At 42.3% G+C, this 23178-nt stretch overlaps 1 protein-coding gene across 1 annotated transcript in view; it reads left to right on the forward strand.

The window, feature by feature from the left end:
• Window positions 1-15626, forward strand: part of LOC109931406 (zinc finger protein 91-like) — a 53377-nt gene extending 37751 nt beyond the window's left edge. The window contains exon 8 of the mRNA XM_048619396.1: window positions 14614-15626. Within this exon, the coding sequence (XP_048475353.1) occupies window positions 14614-15250 (637 nt within the window). The 3' untranslated portion in view covers window positions 15251-15626. The remainder of the gene's footprint in view (window positions 1-14613) is intronic.
• Window positions 15627-23178: the final 7552 nt, after the last annotated feature.

Below are 23178 nucleotides of genomic sequence, written 5' to 3' on the forward strand. Positions count from 1 at the left end.
TTGGGTCCAAAGTGCCTTGGATCTTGTTGTCTGTTACTTTCTTGACTAGTCTGCCATGAGGTACCTTATCAAAAGCTTTACTGAAGTCCAGGCAGACCTCATCAAATGCATTATCTGCATCAAAACTCCTGTTTACCTAAAAAAACCAATCAAATTTGTCAAATATCACCTTACCTTCACAAACCAATGCTGACAATCTCTGTTTGATCCATGTTTCTTCAAGTGCAGATATATTTATACCCCAGAATTCTTTGCAATAACTTTCTAACTTGTCCACCACTGATGTTAGATTGACTCGCTTGTAATTTCCTGGTCCAGGCATTTTTTTTTTTTAAATAATGGGACAGTATTGGTTTTCTAGTTCTTAAGCACCTCACCTGTGTCCAGAATGCTTTAAAAATTACTCCTAGGGCCCCTGTTATTCCCTTCCCTTTCTCCCTCCCTCAATAGCCTGGATATGTCTCATCCAGGGCTGCTGATGAATCCACTTTTGATGCTGTTAAATCCACAAGTATCTTTCTCCTTATGTTAATATATTCTAGAATTTTGTAATCCTTTTCCATTGAGAAGACTGATGCAAAGTATTCATTGAGGACTGTGCCCACATCTTCCATACCTCTATGCTGCCCAAATGGCCATACTCTTTCCTTTGCTTTTTTGTGTTTTAGAAAAAAAAACTTTGGGTTTTCTGCCACCAGTGCTTTCACATGAACATTTTGCTTTCCTAATTTCCTCCTTTAAGTTCCCCCTTTACTTTTTGTACTTCTCTAGGGACTTCTTTTTAGTTTAATTCTCGTATTTCCGTCTCTTGACATATAGGATTCTCCTGTCTTGGTTCCACCCTTTGTTGTTACAGTAACATTTGACTGAGTGTGACATCAAAGTGCAAAATTGAAGTCCATGAGAATCAGGGAGAAAACACTCCTCTGGTTGGAGCACACAAACTGATGATTGTGATTTCTGCAGGCCAATTATCTCAGCTCTAGAACACCACTGCAAGAGGTCCACAGGGTAAGGTCCAAGGCCCAACCATCCTCAGCTGGTTACCTCCATCAGATTACTTTACTGGTAGTGTATTATAGGCCCCAAAGAGTCAGCAGGAAATGGAGGAGCAAATGCGTTGACAATTCTCAGAAGTGTGTACGAGTAATAATCAGGTAATTATACTTAGGGTTTTCAACGTTCCCTAGATAAATTGGGATAGTCATAGTGTTAAAGGTTTAGAGGGAGTAAATTTCTTAAAATGTATCCAGGGGAGCTTTTTGTATCAATATGTGGAAGACCTAAGAAGGGAAGGCACAGTGCTGGATCTGGTTCTGGGGAAAGAAGCCAGACAAGTGTTCAATGTGGCAGCAGGGAAACATTTTAGTGATAGTGACCACAACACGGTGCAGCTCAAATTTGTTCTAGACAAGATAAAAGATGGCTTTGGATTGAGGGAAGGCAGATTTTATTAAAATAAAGCAGGATCTGGCCACAGTTGATTGGGAACTGCTCCTTGCAGTTAAGTCTATAGTGGAGCAGTGGGGTCATTCAAAAAGGTGCTGGGGAGAGTACAGGTTCAACACTCTTCAGAGGGAAATGTAGGAGCAATAAGTTCAGAGAACCCTGGATGTCTAGGACAATTCGGGACTGGATGAGGAAGAACAGAGGGTAGCAAGTCCAAAGGAGCAATTTAGCTGCAGCCCTAGAGGAATACAGGAAGTGCAGGACGGAACTTAAGAAAGCAGTTGGAAGAGCAAAGAGGGGGCATGAGAAAGGACTGGTATTAGGGAGAATCCTAAGACATTTTATAAATACATTCAAGGGAAGAGGTTAAACAGGGAAAGAGTAGGACACATTAGGGTCCAAGTGGGCAACCTGTGTGTCAAGCTGCAGGATACTGGAAGATGATGGCCTCGTGGTGTTATCACTGGACTGTTAATCCAGGGAACTAGGTAATGTTCTGGGGACCCAGGTTGGATTCCTGCCATGGCAGATGGTGGAATGTGAATTCAATAAAAATCTGAAGTTAAGAGTCTACTGATGACCATGAAACCATCGCCAATTGTCAGGGAAAACCCTATCTGGTTCACTAATGTCCTCTAGGGAAGGAAACTGCCAGTCTTACCTGGTCTGGTCTGACTCCAGACTCTCAGCAATGTGGTTGACCCTTAACTGCCTTCTGGGCAATTAATGCCACCTAGCCAGTGATGTCCTCATCCTGTGAATGAATAATAGTAAACAAAAAAATTGGAAGGTGTTAAATTAATCCTTCTGTTTGGTCTTCACTCTGTAAAAGGAGAATGTAGGTGTGGAATTCAGGAGAGAGGACTGTGAGGAACTTGCATGGTTTGACATAGGAAATGGGGAGGTAATGGAGGCTCTGTTGGGGTTGGTCTATATGAATTGTATCCCAGGCTGCTGTGGAAGGTGAGGCAGGAAATTGCAGGGGCTCTGACACACATTTTCAATTCCTGTCTGGCTATGGGTTAAGTACCAGAGAACTGGAGCACAGCTAATGTGGTTCCACTTTTCATTAAGGGTGGTAGAGATGAACCAGGGAATTACAGACCAGTGAGTCTCATGTTAGTGGTAGGGAATCTTTTGGAGAAAATTCTGAAGGAGTGAATAAATACCCACTTGGAAAGGCATGAGTTAATTTGGGATAGGCAGCATGGCTCTGTCAGAGGGTGGTCACGTTTAACCAATTTGTTAGAAATTTTTGAAAATGCGATCAAATGTGTGGATGAGGGAAGTTCACTTTGTGGATTTTAGCAAAGCTCTTGACAAGGTCCCACATGGAAGACTGATTGAGAAGGTTAAAGGACATGGAGTTCAGGGAAACTTGACAAGTTACAAGGGATTCTGAGGGACAGAATTTACATGTATTTGGAATGGCAAGGACTGATTTGGGAGTCACCATGGCTTTGTGCATGGGAAATCGTGGCTCACTAACTTAATTGAGTTTTTTGAAGAAGCTACAAAGAAGATTGATGAAGGCAGAGCAGTGGATGTTGTCTATATGGACTTCAGCAAGACATTCGACAAAGTTCTGCCCAGTAGACTGGTTAGCAAGATTAGATCACATGGAATCCAGGGGGAGCTAGCCATTTGGATATAAAATTGGCTTCAAGGGACAAGACACGGGATGGTGGTGGAGGGTTGCTGTCTGACATGGGCAATGATGGGAGGTCTTGGTTTTCTCTGTTTACACCTTTCGTTTAAAAGAATGGAGGGTTGCTTTTGGACTGGAGGCCTGTGACAATCAGTTGTGCTGCAAGGGTCTCCTGCTTTTTGTCATTTGTATTTTACTCTATTCATTCATTTTCGTTGGACGTGGGCATTGCTTGCTTGCTGGCTGGCTGGCATTGTCACCCGTCCCTAGTTGCTCTTGAGAAGGTGGTGCTAAGTTGCCTTCTTCAACCACTGCAGTCTACCTGCTGTGGGTTGCCCCACAATGCCATCAGGGAGGAAATTTATATAATTGATCTGGATGTGAATACAGGAGGAATGGTTAGTAAGTTTGCAGATGACACCAAAATTGGTGGTGTTGTGGACAGTGAAGAAGATTATCTCAGAGTACAATGGGACCTTGCTCATGAGGGTGGAGGAATGGCAGATGGAGTTTAATTTAGATAAATGGGAGTTATTGCATTTTGGCAAGGTAAATCAAGGCATGATTTTTCCACTTCGTGGTAGGGTCCTGGGGAGTGTTGCCATAGTTCCTTAAAAGTGGCGTCACAGGTAGACAGAATGGTGAAGAAGGCATTTCGTACACTTGCCTTTATTGGTCAGTGCATTGAGTATAGGAGTTGGGATGTCATGTTGCGGCATCCCAACACTGGTTAGGAAAACTGTGTTCATTCTAGTCTCCCCACTATAGGAAAAATGTTGCTAGCTTACTGAGCCACCGTGCAGCCTTTGGGACAGCCAACGCAGACTCAGTGGGACTAATGGCCTCCTTCCACATTGTTTGGATTCTAACTTTGAACTTCATCACATCCAGTGTAGGGATTCTAGCTTTGGACTTTTACTACGTGAAAGATTCTACAGGAGTGCAAGTTGGTGTCGTTGCCTCACATTGGCAGCATCAAGAATTTCGCACAAACATTTTAAATCCTCCGACTATATTCGTTAGGCTGGAAACTTAAACGTGCCGTTTCACCTTCAGTCAGGAACAGATCCGACTTGACCCCAGTCTCTGAATTGATAGTACGTTTGCAGTATTCTCCAATGTTCTTGCTGACTGTGAACCATGCCAGAGGAGCTGATGCATTTCTGATGAGCAGCGGAGCAGAGGAAAAGCATTGCGCATGGACCAGCTCACAATCGGCTTGGGTGAGTGACGGCAGCTCCCAACCAATAAGAGGTGTGTGGGTGGGACTTGGAGGCTAGATTCCAACGACGTAACATTTCTTCAGCTTAGGCTCATTGGCGCAGGCGCACTGCCGTTGTGGCTGTATTCTGGGTCGCTGCCGGAACTGGTGCAAACAGTAGAATGGGTGAGATGGAGTCAGCGTGGAATCCCACTTTCATAAACACTTGGCGTATAGTGCCAGGAAAGAATGGAAACACTTGATACGAGGTGGGCAGCAAACTGGAAAACGGCGACGGAGCGGAGAGTTCCAGGTTACTGTCGCCATGTTTATTGAGGGCAATGATCCGAGGGACGCATGTGTGGCCGTCACCTTTCGTGGCGTCAATTTGTAGCAGGGCGCATGCGTAGCCTGCTTGACAGGGATCGGAAGGGAGGATCTGCGCACAGCAAACTCAAGCCAGGAAAAATCATTGTCTCTTCTGATTGCGATGGATGTTTTTGCAATCACCTTTTACAGGCGTATGAAATGGGAAAAATCTGCAGACTGGATACTCTGAGTAAGCGTCAAGATCTGGTAGTCTCTCGTTTCGCTAGTACTTGAAAATCATCGGCCTTTGACTGGAAAAGAAAATCGTTAGCTCTGTTTGTGGGAAAAAGATTTCAGGTATTAGCGTGGCTGTAAACACTGCAAGATATTCAAATCCTGGTTAGACACCTTTGAGGTGGTACTAACCCAGCAGGGAGCACAGAACATATTTACATCAATGATATCTCGGCTTCAAGGGTTAAATAGAGTCATAGATCCATAGAGTTATACAGCACAGAAACACATCTTCGTCGCAACTCGTCCATGCCGACCAGATGCCCTTCATTAATCTAGTCCCATTTGCCAGCATTTGGTCCACATCCCTCTGAATCCTTCCTTTTCATGTATCCATCCAGATGCCTTTTAAACATTGTAATTGTACCAGCCCCTACCACTTCCTCTGGCCACTCATTCTGTACATGCACCACCCTCTGCTTGGATAAAGTTGCCCCATTAGGTCCCTTTTATATCTTTCCCCTCTCAACTTAAACCTATGCCCCTCTAGTTTTGGACTCCCCTACCCTTGGAAGAAGACCTTGGTCATTCACCCAATCCATGCCCTAATGATTTTTATAAACCCTTCTAAGGTCATCCCTGAGCCGCTGACCATCCAGTGAAAATAGCTCCAGCCTATCCAGCCTGTCTGTTTAACTGAAACCCTCCAATCCAGGCAACATCCTTGTAAATCTTTTCTGTGTCCTTTCAAATTTACCAACCTTTTTCCTATGGCACGGAGACCAGAATTGAACGCAATAATCCAAAAGTGGCCCAACCAATGTCCTGTAGAAATGCAACATGACATCCCAACTCAATGCACTGACAAATAAAGGCAAGTGTACCCAACGCCGCCTTCACTATCCTGTCTACCTGTGACTCTACCTGCAAGGAATTGTGATCCTTCTACATTCACGTCCAAATCATTGATATAAATGACAAAAAGTAATGGATGATCAGAGTGTTTTTTTTAAAAAAAGGATAAATGAAATTTGTTACGGCACAGAAAGAGGCCATTTGTCCTTTCAAGTTCTTGCTGACTCTCTGTGAAAGAGTCCATTTAATTCCCTGCTCTATTGTCAAAATCCTGCAACTTAAATCCCTAATGCACTGATCTTTCCTTGACCTGTTATTGATCATCTCCACTTCCACCACCCTCACAGGCAGACTTTAACCATATTAGCCATCACCATTTTAACAAAAATTCTTGTTCAACCACCTCTTTTACAGAACCTTAGGTCTAACTCCTCTACTCCCAGTATCATTTTTTTAATTAGGCACAGCGGTTTCTTTGTCTGCCTTATCTACATCTATTATAATGTTATACACCTCGATCAAAGCTCCTCTCATCACACTTTCTTTAAGGAGAACAGACATTTCTCCAAACTAACTTTGTAACTAAATTTCCTTTCCAGGAACCAATCTGGTAAATCTTGTCTGCCTTTCCAGAAATTTCTGTTTTTGATTCACAGCATCCACAGTTCTTTTGGTTGTTATTGCTTATATATTTTGCTGCTCTTCTCCACATTCTCAGTTGTACCCATCTAATTGGTTGGGGAAATTTTTGAGAAAAAACAATCTTCAAGTTTACTTCAGTAGTAAGAATGAGTCAGAGAACTTGGGACTGTTTGGCCTGGATGGGAGAAAGCAAACAGAAGGTTTGACAACAGTTTTTAAGTTATGAAGGGTTTGGACAGAATGTGTAAAGTGTAACAGTTCCCATTCAAAGATGTTTGGAGAATAATAGGCTAGAGTTATAGAATCATACAGCATGGAAACAGACCCTTTATTCCAACCAGTCTATGCTGATCATCCAACCAGTCTATGCTGACCATGTTCCCAAGCTAAACTAGTTCCATTTGCTTGTGCTTGGCCCATTTCCCTCCAAACCTTTCCTTTTCGTAAACTTATCCAAATGTCTTTAAAGCGTTGTAACTGTACCTGCATCCACCACTTCCTCTGGCAGTTCATTACACACATGAACCACTCTCTGTGTAAAACAGTTGCCCCACGTGTTCTTTTTAAATATTTCTCTTCTGATCTTAAAAACATGCCCCCTAGTTTTGAACTCCCTCACTCTAGGGAAAGGAGCCTTGTCATTCACCTAATCTATGACCCTCATGATTTTATTAACCTCAGGAAGGTCACCCCTCAACCTCCTATGCTACAATGAAAAATGTCCCAATCTTTCCAGTGTAATTTTATATCTCAAACCTTCCATTCCTGGAAATATCCTGGTAATACCTTTTCTGAACCCTCTCCAGATTAATAATATCCTTCCAAGAAAGGGTGAACAGAACTACATATAGTACTCCAAAAGAGGTCTTATCAACCTCAATATGACCTCCATCTCCTATACTCACCAGGTTTGAGCAAGGAAGGCAAGGCATGTTAAGCACCTTCTTAACCACCCTGTTTACCTGTGACACAAATTTCAAAGAATTATATACATGATCACCTAGGTCTGTATGTTCTACAAACTACCCAGGGCTCTGCCATTATTTGTATAAGTCCTGCCCTTGTTTGTGCAATTTCTCACATTTATCCAAATTAAAGTCCATCTGCCACTCCTCAGCCCATTAACCCAATTGATCAAGATCTGTGTAATCTTAGACAACCTTCTTCGCTGTCCACTATACCACCAAACTGGGTGTCATCTGCAGACTTTACTAACCATGTGTCCTATTTTCTCATAAAAATCATTTATATAAATGACAAGCAAAAGTAGACTTAGTACTGTTCCCTGTGGAACTCTGCTGGTCACAGGCCACCAGTCCGAAAATCAACCTTCTACCAACCCTCTGTCTTCTACTGTCAAGCCAATTTTGTATCAGTTGGCAAGCTCACCCTGTACCCCATGTGATTTAACTTTATGAATTAGTCTACCATGCGGAACTTATCAACGTCTTTACAAAAGTCCGAGTATAGAATGTCTACCACTCTGCCCTCAACAATCTATTTGGTTACTTTCATTAAAAGAACCTCAACAAGTTTGTGAGACACAATTTTCCTCACACAAGACTATACCGACGATCCCTAAACAATCCTTGCCTGTCCAAATGCATGTAAATCGCATCTTTCAGAATCACCTCCAATAAACTATCTGCCTCCGATGTCAGACTCAGAGGTCTGTAGTTTCCAGGCTTCTCTTTACAACCTTTCTTGAACAATGGCATAACATTAGTCAACTTCTGGTACTTCACCCGTGTTTATAGATGATGCAAATACTTCTGATAATCACCCCTCAATTTCCTCCCTAACTTCCTGGGATGCACTCCATAGAATCCCTGCAGTGTGGAAGCAGGCCATTTGGCCCATCAAGTCCACCCCCCTTCCAAAGAACATCCCACCCTGACCCACCCACCCCCAACCTTATCCTATCCCTGTAACGCTGCATTTCTCATTAGCCTGCATATCCCTGGATATCATGGGGAAATTAGCATGGCCAATCCACCTAACCTGCACATCTTTGGACTGTGGAGCACCTAGAGGAAACCAGGGAGAATGTGTAAGGGCCACATAGACAGGCGCCTGAGGATCCCCTAGCACTGTGATTTTTTTAAAAAAATTCATTCTCAGGATGAGGGTGTCGCTGGCCAGGCAGCATTTATTGCCTGTCCTTAATTGCCCAGAGGGCAGTTGCAAGTTAGCCATGTTGCTGTGGGTCTGGGGTCACTTGTAGGCCAGACCAGGTAAGGATGGTAGTTTCCTTCCCTAAAGGACATTAGTGAACCAGATGAGTTTTTCCGACAATCGACAATGTGTTCATGGTTATCATTAGATTCTTAGTTCCAGATATTTTGTTGAATTCAAATTCCACCATCTGCCATGGTGGGATTCGAGCCTGGGTCCCCAGAACATTATCTGGGTCTCTGGATTAACAGTCCAGCGATAATACCACTAGGCCATTGCCTCCCCTAAAAGGGGATCTGAGCCAACATGCTGCACCTTGCTCAGGTCCTGGACATTTATCTATCTTTGTTTTCGAAGACCTCCAGCATTTGCTGTTCTGTAATGTGAACTGTTTTCAAAACATCAATATTTATTTTCCTGAATTCTCTAACCTCCATATCTTAACGGTAAAAACTGATGCAAAATATTCATTTATTATCTCTCCCACCTCCTGAGGTTTAACACAAAGATAATGTCATTAGTTTTTAAGCCTTTCCATTGTTTAAGAAGGGTAGCAGGGATAATCCAGGAAATTACAGGCCTATGAGCCCCATGTCGGTGGTGTGGAAATTATTGGAAAAGATTCTCAGGGACGAGTTTTGACAAGCGGTATTCTGCAGGGATCAGTGCTGGGACCTCTGTTGTTTGTGGTCTACATAAATGATTTGGAGGAAAATGTAACTGGTTTAATTAGTAAGTTTGTGGACGATACAAAGATTGGTGGAGTTGCAGATAGTGTGGAGGATTGTCAGAGGGTACAGCAGGATATAGATCAGTTGGAGGCATGGGCAGAAAAATGGCATATGGAGCTTAATCCGGACAATTCTGAGGTAATGCATTTTGGAGGGTCAAGTACAGGTGGAAATCATACAGTGAATGGCAGAACCTTTAGGAGTATTGATATGCAGAGGGATCTGGGTATGAAGGCCCACAGATCACTAAAAGTGGCAGCACAGATAGATAAGATAGTCCAAAAGGCCTATGGTATGCTTGCCTTCATTGTAAGGGGCTTTGACTATAAGGATAGGCAAGTTGTACAGCAGCTTTATTGAACGTTAGTTAGGCCACACTTAGAATATTGCGTACAATTCTGGTCACCACATTACCAGAAGGATGTGGATGCTTTGAAGAGGCTACAGAAAAGGTTTACCAGAATATTGCCTGGCATGGGGGTTTTAGCTATGAAGAAAGGTTGGAAAAGGCTGGAACACAGGAGGTTGAGAAGTGACCTAATGGAAGTTTATAATATTGTGAATAGCATGGACAGAGTGGAAAGTATAAGTCTTTTTTGCAGGATGGTGGGGCCAATTACTAGGGGACACAGGTTCTAGGTGCAGGTGGGGGAATGTTTAAAAGAGGTGTGCGAAGCAAGTTTTTTCCACAAAAAGGGTGGTGAATGCCTGGAATGTGCTGCCAGTGGAAGCAGACACAATAGCAGCATTCAAGAAGCACCTGGACGAATGCATGGAGAGGAAGAGAATAGAGGGATACAGTTCCTGTAAGTGAAGGCAGTTTTAGTACAGAAGGGCAAAATGTGTCAGCGCAGGCTTGAAGGACCAAAGGGCCTGTTCTTGTGCTGTGTTGTTCTTTGTTCTTTATGTAATACACGATTCTTTTTTATTCTTGACTAGAAACTAAATATCTTTATTCATCCACTGTTCCCCAATCTTACCAGCCTTCCTTTCTCTCAAACAGGAACACAATGCCTCTGAACTCTCATTACCGTACTTTTGAAGGCCGCCTACTTGTACGTTGTCACTTTACCTTTTGAAAGTTCTTGTTTCCTACCCTTAAAATTCGCCTTACTCCAATTAAGAACTTTAACTTTTATGGTGTGCTTATCCTTTTGCATAACTAGTTTGAAACTAATAGTATAATGATTACCAGTTCCAAAGTGTTCCCTTACTAACACTTCAGTCACTTGCCCTGTCTTATTTCTCAAGAAAAGATCAAGTTTTGCTCATTTTCTAGTAGGAACATTTACATATTGATAAAGAAAATTATCTTGAATACTTTTTAGCAAATTCTTCACCATCTAAACGTTTAATACTATGGCAGTCCCAGTCGATGTTTGGAAAAGTAAACTCTCGAACTACTACAACTGTATTATTCCTACATACATTTGAGACTTCTCTATGTACTTGCTTCTCAAATTCCCTTTAGAGCTTTAAAGCTGTAGTGATTGTAATGAGGTCAGCATGGTGGACCTCATAGAATATGAGTTCCCTGATTGGGGCTGTTAATCTGGAGTGTCAGAGGTTCAGTTCACTCTGAGAGCTGGTTCTGAGGGAGCTGCCTCAATGTCAAGGACTCTCCACATATCAATAAAGAGCGGCTTGGTGACAGGATACCAGCATTGCTGAAGTCATTTCAAAGTGTTTTGCAAAAACAGCAAATGTGAGGAGAGAAAACTTTATCACATGGCAAATGGTTCAGGTTTCCAGTGCACTAAATGGAAGTGTGGTGGAGGCAGGTTCAGTGAGGCATTCAGAGTGCTTTGGGTGATTATTTCAGTAGGAAGAGTTTTTCAGTGCTATAGGGAAAAGGTAGGATATTGGCAATAAGTTAAAATGCTCTGAAGGGTGGTCTAGACTTAATTGGTCAAACAGCCTTTTTGTGCACCATGACACTTCTGTGATTTGGCAGGGTAGCAAATGATGGTGAGTGTTGGCTGAGACGCAGAGAATTGTGGAAACTCTATTGACCATTATTCAGCAGCTGTTAAAAATTCCAAAGAATTCTGGATGCTGGAAGTCTGAAATAAAAACAGAAAGTGCTGGAGAAGCTCTGCAGGTCTGACAACATCTGTAGGGAGAACATTCTGATGAGAGAATGCTGAATTTGAAATGTTAACACTGTTTTCTCTGTCTGTAGGTGAATCCAGATCTTCTGAGTTTCTACAGTACTTTCTGTTTCTGTTATTATCCAGCAGCTGTTAATCAGTTTCGTATTGCAGGCTGACGACCAGTCATCGACCTGAACCCTTAACTACTTCCTCATTCCATGGGTATCATAGGGTCTGTTGAATGTTCACAGTATTTTATTCTTTTGTTTCAGATCCTGCCTTTGACAAGTTTTGTTTTGTTTGTTTAATAGAACAGACATACGGCCGTACACAACAGGAGGTGGTTTGAATCTGTATGGGTGTTGGATGAGGAGGTCAGTCCTTGACCCTTTGTGTCAGTCTTCTTGCTGTTTCAGTTTGAACTGGAGCGGAAGCAGAGGAGAAGTTGCTGGGTATCTCTGGGAGGAATTTTGAATTAGTTTGACCCGTTGATTTCCCATGTGAGATGTTAAGGGAGGTAGGTTTTTAAGTTTAGGTATCTAGTCAGACAGTGTCAAAACATTGTAAACCATATTCTTATTGATCACAAATACCTTCATAGAAGATTTTAATCCATTTTACATGTATAGATCATTTACTTCAATTCTTGGGATTTGGGTAGGGCTAACAAGGCAAACATTATTGCCAAGTTTCGCATTGAGAAGGTGAGATAGGACGACATCTTGAATCACTGTATTTCCTGAGGTGTAATGGATAAAGAGGTGACGAAGGAACAGCCTCAACAGTTTGTATTTTTCTACTGCCCTGCATTTAATGGAAGGTCCAAATGTATTGCACAAGAAGTGATTTTATGCAACTTGAGACAACATCAAAGGAGAATCATAAAGAATGACAGGGCAAGTCTTAGGAGGGAACTGCAGACCTTATAGCCCAGCATGGTCACCAATAATGGGCCAATTAAAATCAGTGGTCCAAAACTTAGCAGAATTAATAGAGCCTAGATTTAGGCTTTGAGGAATTTAGAGATGATGAGGGGTGAGGTCATTGAAGAATTTGAGGAAAAAGAAAAGCATTTTCAAACTGAAGCTCTGTTTCATCAAAAGCCTGTTTCACACAGTGAGCAGAGTGGTGTTGGATGAACAAGTCTGTGTGACTCATAACATCATAGAAATAGGAGCAGGAGTAGGGCATTTGGTCCCTTGAGTTTGCTCCGCCATTCAATAGGATGCCCTTTAACTCATGACTGGATTCCCTTGCTGATCAAGAATCTATCTATCTCAACCTTAAACATATACAAGGACACTGCCCCACTGTTCTCTGAGGCAAGGAGTTCCAAAGACCCTCAATCTTTAGAGAGAAGAAGTTCTTCCTCATCTCAGTCTTAAATTGATGCTCCTTTATCCGCTGGTTCGAGACTCTCCCATGAGGGGAAGCATCCTCTCAGCATTTACCTGTCAAGCATCTTAAGAATCTTATATGTTTCAATGAGATGACCTCTCATTCTTCTGAGCTCCAGTGAGTAGGGTCCCAACCTGTTTAGCCTTTGCTCATCAGACAATCCCTCCCTACAAAGACTCATCTCGTGAAAATTCTCTGAGCTCCAATGAAATGATATATTCCCTTAAATAAGGGGACTAAAACTGCTCACACTACTCCAGATGTGGCCTCACTAGCACCTTGTACAGTGGTAGTAAGACTTCTCTGCTATTATACTCCAACCCCTTTGAAATAAAGGCCGACATTCCATTAGTCTTCCTGATTGTCTGCTTCACTTGTGTGCTAGCTTTCTGTTTTATGCACAAGTACCTTTTGTGTCGCAGCTTTCTGTAGTTTTTTTTCCATTAAATAATATCTTTCCTTTTGTTCTCCCTTCCAAAATGAATGGGCAGCATGGCAACTCAGTGATTAGCACTGCTGCCTCACTCACCCAGGGGACCTGGGTTTGATTCCACCCTCGGGTGACTGTGTAGAGGTGGCACATTCTCCCCGCATCTGCGTGGGTTTCTGCCAGGTGCTCTGGTTTTCTCCCACAGTCCAAAGATGTGCAAGTTTGGTGCAAGTCTGGCCATATTAAATTACCCAGTGTTCAGGGAAGTGTAGGTTGGGTGCATTAGCCATGGGAAATACGGGGTTTCAAGGAATAGGGTAGGGGGATGGGTGTGGGTCTGGATGGGATGCTGTTCGGAGGGTCGATGTGGACTCATTGGCCCAAAAGGCCTATTTCCACAATGTAGGGTTTCAATGGAATCCACATTTTATTCCATTTGCCAATTTTTTGCCCACTTATCAATATCTCCTAGTAAACTGCTTGCATCCTTTTGTAACTTGACTTTCGACCTATTTTTGAATCATAAAACTCAGTGAGCTGAGTGACGTTGGGTTCTGTGTAATTCAGTGAGTTGTGTGGTGTTAGATGAAGGAAGCCTGGTGTGAGGGGGGGTTGCAGATTTATTTGGATGGCCTCATGTTCATTCCAAGGTCCATATGAACATATGAAGTAGTAGCAGAGGTGGACCGTTTGGCTCTTCAAGCCTGTTCTAACATTCAATACGGTCACGGCTAATGTGTTTGTGTTATGAATTTTACATTCCCATGTGCCTCCAAATAACCCTTGATTCTGTTGTCTGCCAAGAATCTATCCACCTCTGCCTTCAAAATATTCAAACACTACACCTCCACTGTCTTCTGAGTTCCACAGTTACGCAACCATCTGGGAGAAAATAAAAGCCATTTACCCTAAAAGAGTAACCTATAATTTTAAAACAGCACCTTCTATCTCTGGACTGAAGACTGTGATTTCAGCCCTCCCAGTATTGAAATACAGAAAGTTTCTGCTTATTCAGATGGCAGACAAGTCAGGGTGTTGTGTGACTTGTAGGTGATGGCGTTCACATACACTTACCCTGGTCCATCTAGGTGGTAGGAATGAGCCTTTGGAAAATTGTGTTGAAGTTCTGGCCCAGTTGTTGATACGTTAAATCCTTTATCAACTGCCTCTTTCACCTCCTTCGATAGTCATTGGCAACCACTGACTAGTTTCCTTCCCTGAAGGACATTAGTAAATGAGCTAGGCTTCTTTCATGACTCCACGTTACTAGATGCATAACCTTGATTTCACAACCCGTGTGTGTTTTTTGTGGGTTCTCTCTCACTTTTGTCCTCTTCTGTTTTAAATCAATTTTGCAGGAAATTAGAGGGGTGGATTTGCAGTCAGGAGACTCAACCCAGACATTGCTCCTGGTTGTGATAGAGTCACTCAAATTTTTTGTAACCTGATTATCACACGATTGTGACCATGGAAGGAAAAAGCACAGATCACAGTGGGGAGAAACTCTACACATGTTTGGTTTGCGGACACATCTTTTATCACTCATCTGACCTGTCCATGCACCAGCGTAATCACACAGTGGAGAAAGTCTGGAAATGTCAGGAGTGTGGGAAGGGATTCAAATATCCATCCCTGCTGGAAACTCATCAGCGTAGTCACACTGGGGAGAGGCCATTCATCTGCTCTGAGTGTGGAAAAGGCTTTGCTGCATCGTCCACACTGCTGTCTCATCTGCGTGTTCACACTGGGAAGAGGCCATTCACCTGCTCTGTGTGTGGGAAGGGATTCACTCAGTCATCAACCCTGTTATCGCACCGGCGAGTTCACACTGGGGAGAGGCCATTCACCTGCTCTCGTTGTGAAAAGGGATTCACTCAGTTAGCAAACCTCCTGAAACACCACCGAGTTCACACTGGGGAGAGACCATTCACCTGCTCGCTGTGTGGGAATGGATTCACCCAGTCATCTGACCTGCTGAAACACCAGCGGGTTCACACTGGGGAGAGGCCATTCAGCTGCACCAAGTGTGGGAAGGGGTTCACTCAGTCATCCCACCTGCTGAAACACCAGCGAGTTCACAAGTAACCAAAGTTTTTGCCATTAAGCATACCCAGGAATGAACGGCAGTCATTAGGATCTGTTTCTACAGATGATGTTAAATCATAATGTAGATACAATTCAAATATAAAGATAAATCTACACGACGAAGTCGAGAATATAATCCCAACTCACAGTATATTAATGAATTTATACGGAGTAGAGACTGAACACCTGTATGGTGTGTGAAATTTTCTGATTCATCCGGAGTGGTAAAATACCAATAAGTTCCCTGAGTCACTGTTGGAGTGACCATCTATCTCTAAACCATGTTTTCTGGGGTCCTTTTGTGATGTTTTTAAACTCCAGTTTGATTATGTATTTGAGATAAAAAATCAAATAAATCAGCTTTCTGTTAAACACAGTGTGTTGAGTCTTTGTAGCATTCCTAAGATAAGTTAGCTTCTTTCAAAGGGCTCTTCTTCTCCGCCATATCCTCTTTCCTGAAACAAACAGTGCTAGGAGCTCAGGGAGCTTTTGTTTTTAGTAATTGTGACTGAGGCAGTCCAATCAGTGCCCTCTGCTGTCTCCCTCCCTCTGGTCTAATGTGTCAAGCTATCTCTGACATTCCCCCTTGTTCTTCTCTGTGAATCTACATAATTATTTAGCTTTTCCCCTATTTTCAGTCCTGTGCTCTCAGCGCTCATTGTCTCTGCCTAATGATCGAAGAAACAAGACTGCATAGTGATCAGGACTAGGAACTGAATTTTCAAGAATATTCAACACGTAGGAAGGGAAAAGGAGGTGGAGTTGTGTTGATAATAAGGAACAGGATTGGTCCATTAGTAAGGGAGGATCACAGATCAGAAGAATGATGCATGGATTTATTTGGTTGGGGAAAACAGCAGGGGCAAGCACTTGGTGTTATTCATGAGCCACCAAATAGTAATGATGGTGTGGGGAATGGTATTAATTAGGAGATAAGGGAAGCTTGTAGCATGCTATCATGGGACACTTTAATCTGCATATAGACTGGGTAAACTAATTGTGCCCTAATAGGTCATTCTTGCATTGGCATACCTTGACAAGTGGGGTGCAACAAGAATCGATACTTGGCCCCCAGCTGTCTATGGTGTATATCAATGATCTGGAGGTGGGGGAAAAATATAACACTTTGAAATTCGTGGATGATACACCCACGGTCCCACTTCGCTTTGGAAGGAAAACGTAAAGCAACTCCAATGGGATTTAGTCAGGCTCAGTGAATGAGCAAGAGCACTGAAGATTGAAAATGATGTGGAAAATGACACATTATCCATTTTTGTAGGAATTCAGAGTTTAGTAGATGTGCAAAATATACCTTAAATGGTAAAACTTCACATTCTCAGTCTTACAGTATGTTCACGGTTGATTTTTGATTACCAGTGGTGTACAGGGACTTGAGGAGAAGGTGGGTAAAAGACATTAAAGTATTCAGTCAACCATAATTGTCATGAATAGTAGTGCAATTTCAACATTGTGAATGGCCTACTAATGTTTCTATGTTCCTGGATGCGATGCACAGAAGGTGTTTAACAGAAGCAACTAAAGCAGAATCCAACTCCCATTGTCACTTGTGAACCTGCTAGTTTTCTCAATCGAAGGGATAAATGAGTGGGTCCATTCTCGTGCATGGAACAGGTAAGAAGCCACTCATTGCTGCCTGTGTTTTGGTCTCTTTGCTGTTCTCAAACTCAAAATATATAAATGGTCACTTATCAATGTGAACAAGTTAGTGTCAACGACTTCTTTCATAAAATGAGGAAATGCAGATGCTGGAAATCTGAATCAAAGAAAAAATTGTTGTAGAAACTCAGTAGGTCTGGCAGCATCTGGAGAGAGAAAGCAGAGTTAATATTTTGGGTCCAGAACTGGACTCGAAATGTTAAATCCAGATGGTGTCAGACCTACTGAGCAAATTCTACTTTTATTGTGAATCACTTCTTACATTCAGATTGTGATAGTTTTGGCAATTCCATCTGCTGCTGAAGTGATGTTTGGTTTCAATTTCCTGGCTGTAAATTTAAAATCGGCTTATGTGATTCAGTGTCAAATGTTGCTTTTATAGCACTCCCATGAAATGTGTTATAATTTTTATTATGTGAATGGCACTGTATAAATGCAAGGTCACTTTGTTATGTTGGGCACATTGTTTGCAGGGTGAGAAATCCAGTAATTCCTGTTACAATATGTTTATGTGCACACAGTAATTTGGAATCTGGGCTTGGCAATATGTATTGTTCATGGACTCTTACAGGATAGAAGAGCCCTTTTGCCCATCAAGACTGTACCCCAAAACAATGTTAAATCTATAGTAGTCCCACTTCCAGCACTAGGCCCATAGACATTGAATGTTATAACATTTCTAATCCAAGTATTTTTTAAAGGTTGCAAAGTTACCTGTCACAGCTACCCTCCCAGGCAGTGCATTCAAAACCCCCACTGCCCTCTGGTGGAAAGCATGTCCTGAAATCTCTTCACAGCTTCCTGCCTTCCAGCTTAAAATTCTTGGTGGCAACGCTGAAAACTTAATCATATATTCAAAATATATGAATTTATGCATTGAATAAGGGTGTTGCTAACTATTTATTGCCCATCCCAAATTGCACAGAGAACAGTTAAAAATAATTGTGTGTGTATAAGGTGTTGACACCTTCGTTATTTCATTTTAGTAGCATCATGTTTGGTTGGGAGTGTTAACTGTGAGTTGAGAGCTGAAGGTGGCCTTTAATTGCAAACAGCAGCTTTTTTTTAAAAGGAAAAGGAGAGGAGAATAAACAAACTGATATTTATGCAGACAAGTCTGGAAGTTGATTGTATTTTAAAGTAATATATAAAGGCATTATGCTCAAGCAGGTGGCAAATCATAGAATCCCTATAGTGTGGAAACAGGGCTTTCGGCCCAACAAGTCCACACTGACTCTCAGAGCATTCCACCCAGACCCTTCCCCCTATAACCCACCTAATCTACACATCCCTCAACACTATGGGTAATTTTTCATGACCAATCCATCTAGCCTGCACATTTTTGGACTGTGAGAGGAAACTGGAGCACCCGGAGGAAACCCACGCAGACACGGGGAGAATGTGCAAACTCCACACAGACAGTCACTCAAGGGTTGAATTGAACTTAGGTCCCTGGTGCTGTGAGGCAGCAGTGCTAACCACTGAGCCACCGTGCCACCCAAATTGTTAAATGTTAACTGGTGCTGTGCTAGGAGACAACCAGTCTAACAAAGAAAAAATGAAGTTTGTAGTGGATTTTGAACTATGTTTAAATCAGAAGGATTATACCTGCGAAAGATACAGGAAGGAGATTTGATTTCTTCCTGGTTATCCTCCCATTATCAGCTTATTGAACATTGGAGAATAAGATCTCAGCTGTACGTATGAATAAATATTCCTCAGAGCTGATTGGAAGAGTGACATCACAGAAAAAAAAAAGTGGTCTTACCTCTTAACAATAGTAGAGGTTCCAAGGGACAGAACTTGTTGGTAAGTAATTGGTAAGGTCAGGTAAATGTTTCCAACTTTTATCCTTATGCTTTCTAAGGTCTTTTTGTGGTTTAAAGTTTCTAACAGCTGTATTCTGTAGTAACGTGCAACAGCGACGAAGCACCCTATAGAAATTTGTATTGTTTCATATTAAGCATCTTCCAAAAGGTTGAAGTTAAAAGAGTAAGTCATGGTAGGAGAGCTCAAAGCTGTGATTTGCTCCTCCTCCTCTATGTGGGAAGCAGTGCCCAGGACTAGCATGTCTACAAGAAGTGTCTCCAGCTGCAACTCCTGGAAGCCTGGGTTTCAGAATTAGAGTGACAGCTGGTGACACTGGGGAGCATCTGTGAGGTGGATGGTTTGTGGATAGCATATACAGAGATGTGGGCATATGGCAGGCTAAAACTCCACAGGCAGGAAGGGAATGAGTGACCACTAAGCAGACAGTGCAGGAGCCCCCTGTGGTCATTCCCCTGAAAAATTATAAGACCATAAGATATAGGAGCAAAATTAGGCCATTTGACATATTGAGCCATTCATTCATCGCTGATATGTTTCTTAAGCCTATTCTCCTGCCTTCTCCCCATAACCTTCTCCCCTTAACTCCATAACCGACGGGGAGGCAATGGCCAAGTGGTATTATCACTGGACTGTTAATCCAGAGACCCAGATAATGTTCTGGGGACCCGGGTTCGAATCCTGCCAGGGCATATGGTGGAATTTGAATTCAATAAATATCTGGGAATAAGAGTCTAATGATGACCAGGAATGCCTTGTCGATTGTTGGAAAAACCCATCTGGTTCACTAATGTCCTTTAGGGAGGGAAACTGCCATCCTTACCTGGTCTGGCCTACGTGTGACTCCAGACCCACAGCAATGTGGTTGACTCGTAACCGTCCTCTGGGTAATTAGAGATGGGCAATGAATGCTGCCTGGCCAGTGATGCCTTCATCCCATGAATGAATAAAGAAACCTTTGATATACCACTTTGCAGATAGTTGGCTGGAATGGTCTGTCAGAGGAAAGTAGCAGTAGCCAAATTCATGGCACCACAGTTGGCTCTGCTGCAAGGGGAGGAGCAAGAAGTGTGGAAATAAAATAGTCACAAGGGATTCAATTGTAAGAGGAATAGATAGGTATTTCTGTGGCCACAAGTGATATCCTAAGATGGTATGTTTCCTCCCTGATGCTAGGGTCAAAACTATGTCAGAGCATCTACAGGACATCCTGGAGTGGAGGGGCAGCAGCCTGTGGTCATGATACACCGGTACCAATGGGGGGGACATAGGTGAAAAAAAGTGATGAGGTCTTAAAAGCAGAATATAGGGGGTTATCACCAGTGCTACTGCTAGTCAGAATAGATAAAACAGGATACATTGGATAAAAACATGGCTGAAGAGATGTTGTGAGAGGGGACGGATTTCAGAATCCTGGGGCCAGGACAAATTGGAAGTGTTACACCGAGGCAGGATCAGGACTAGGATATTTGCTCAAGTGGTTGGCTGGGAGGAGGGGAGGGTGTTGTTGGATGGAGGGAAGGTATTGATTATATCTAAATTGGCAAGGAGTAAGAGGAAGGGGATCAAAAGAGGACAGGATCAAAAGAGAGAAAGGGGAGTAAGAGAACTGATAGGCAGAGGAATGAAAGGCCAGGATAAATTAAGGCCAAGGTGAAAAAAAATAATGGGGATAGGACAAGCAACATTAGAAAGACAAGCCCTGAGGCTATGTGCCTGAATGTATGGAGCATTCAAAATAATGTGGATGAATTAGTCACGCAAATAGATGTAAAATGGGTATGACATAGTTCGGATTATGGAGGCATGACTTCAGGGTGACCAGAAATGGGAACTGAACATCCTGGGGTATTCAGTATTTAGGAAGGACAGACAAAAATGAAAAGATGGTGGGGTTACACAACTCTTTAAAGAGAACATAAACACAATATTGAGGAAAAATGTTAGCTTTAGACAATGTAAAATCTCTTGGGTAGAACTGAGAAATGCCAAGGGGCAAGAAAAGAGTTGGTGATGCATAGATCACCAGACTGAAGTCGTGATGTTGGCAATAGCATTAAACAGGAAATCAGAAATGCATGCAGTAAAAGAACGTCTGTAATTATGAGTGATTTCAATCCTCATATAGATTGGACAAAGGAAATTAGCCACAATACCATACATAAGGAATTCCTAGAGTGTAAAAAGGATGGATTCCATGATCAATACGTTGAAGAATACATTGAAGAAGCAGTGAACAGGCCATCTTACACTGGTATTATTGCAATACTAGAGGAATAATGATACAAAGCTGGATAGAAGGATGAACTGTGAGGAGGATGTGGAGATCTTATAGTGTGATTTGGACAGGTTGTGTGGGCAAATACATGACAGATGTAGTTTAATGTGATGCATTTGAGGTTGTTTACTTTGGTGGCAAAAATAGGAGGGCAGATTATTAACTGAATGGCTGAAAGTTGAAAGAGGGGAATTTTCAATGAGTCCGAAGTGACCTCATACACAAATTGCTAAAAGTAATAATATTGGTGTAGCAGACAGTAAAGAGAGCAAAGTACATGTTGGCCTTTATAGCAAGAAATTTTCAGTACAGGATGAGGATTTCTTGCTTCAATTATACAGGGTATTGGTGAGGCCATGCCTGGAATATTGTGTCATTTGGTCCCCTTATCTGAAGAAGGATGTTCTTGATATGTAGGTAGTGCAGCGAAGGTTTACCAAATTGATCCTTGGTATTGTATTCACTGGACTTTAGAAGAATGATGGGGGTGTGGGGGGTAGGAGTGGTAATCATATATAAACCTATAAAACTGTAACTGGACTAGACAGGGTCAAAAATCACATAGTGAGAGAGGTGGCATCAGGCACAGATTTTACAAGTAAAAGATCAAAGGCTCATAGAACTGATGCATTTGTATTGAGCAAACCTAAGACGTCTGTTAAATCTTTCATCAGTTAGGAAGGAAATGCAGGTTTCGATTGATTAATATATAAATCCCAGAATTTCTTTCAAGTCACTGCCCCGAGATAACTAAAGGTTTTATTAGTAAATCAGAGGTATCATCTCAGGTCAGACAATGCATTTCAGGTGTGAGGCCTTGTTTACAATCTGTCCATATTTTAACTTGGAGTCAGACTGGTTTTATTTCCAAAGTAGGAATTTGACTGTCTACAAATTGTGTGTTTTTTGGACAAAATAGAATGTATATGCAATTACAAATCTACAAATGCAAATTCACCCCATAGATTATTACGTGTGTGTGCTTGTGGGCGAGTGAGGCGGGCAGAGAGAAAAAGAGAGAGAGAGAGAGTGTGTGTGTGTGTGTGTGTGTGTGTGTGTGTGTGTGTGTGTGTGTGTGTGTGTGTGTGTGTGTGTGTGTGTGAGAGAGAGAGAGTATAGTGTGGTGGGGTCACCTGTAGTGTGACATGAATGCAAGATCCCAGTTGAGGTTGCCCTCCTGGGTTGAGGCCATCCTCATGGGTACCGAACTTGGCTATCAGCCTCTGCTCTGCGACTCTACATTGTTGTGTATCCCAAAGTCCACCTTGGAGAACATGCTATGACAACGGATGAATGGACACTGCACAGCAATCGCCAGACAGGGATTTACTTGCAGTGGGGGAACACTTCACGGGTCAAGGACATTCGGCCTCGGATCTTCAGCTAAAAGTCCTCCAAGGTGGACTTTGGCAGATACACAACAATGCAGAGTGCCAAACAGAGGCTGATAGCCAAGTTTGGTACCGATGGAGGTGGCTTCAACTGGGATCTTGGGTTCATGTTGCACTACAGGTGAACTCACCACACTTTACACACACACACACACACACACACACACAAATAAAGATCATTGGGTTGGATTTGTAATTGTAGATACATTTTACTTTGTTCAAAAAGCCCACAATTTGTAGACTGTCACATTCCTACTTCAGAAATAAAACCAGTCTGACTCCAAGTTAAAACATGGACAGATTCTAAACAAGACCTCACACCTAAAATGTCTGACCTGAGATGACACCTCTGATATACTAATAAAATCTTTAGTCATCTTGGGGTAGTGACTTGAAAGAAATTCTGGAATTTATATATCAATCAATCAAAACTTGCATTTCATCCGAACTGATGAAAGACTTAACAGACATCTTAGGTTTGTTCAATACAATTGCATCAGTTCTATGATCTTTGATCTTTGTAAGTTCTGTGCCTGACACTACTACCTTTATTCATTCATGGGATGAGGGTGTCACTGGCTAGGCAGTGTTTATTGCCCATCCCTAATTGCCCAGACAGCAGTTAAGAGTCAACCACATTGCTGTGGGTCTGGAGTCACATGTAGGCCAGATCAGGTAAGGATGGTAGTTTCCTTCCTTCCCTAAAGGAGATTAGTGAATTAAATGTTTTTTTTCCCCCCCAAAAATTGGCAATG

Source organism: Rhincodon typus, chromosome 42, assembly GCF_021869965.1.
Source record: "Rhincodon typus isolate 14 chromosome 42, sRhiTyp1.1, whole genome shotgun sequence".
Classification (NCBI taxonomy): Eukaryota; Metazoa; Chordata; class Chondrichthyes; order Orectolobiformes; family Rhincodontidae; genus Rhincodon; species Rhincodon typus.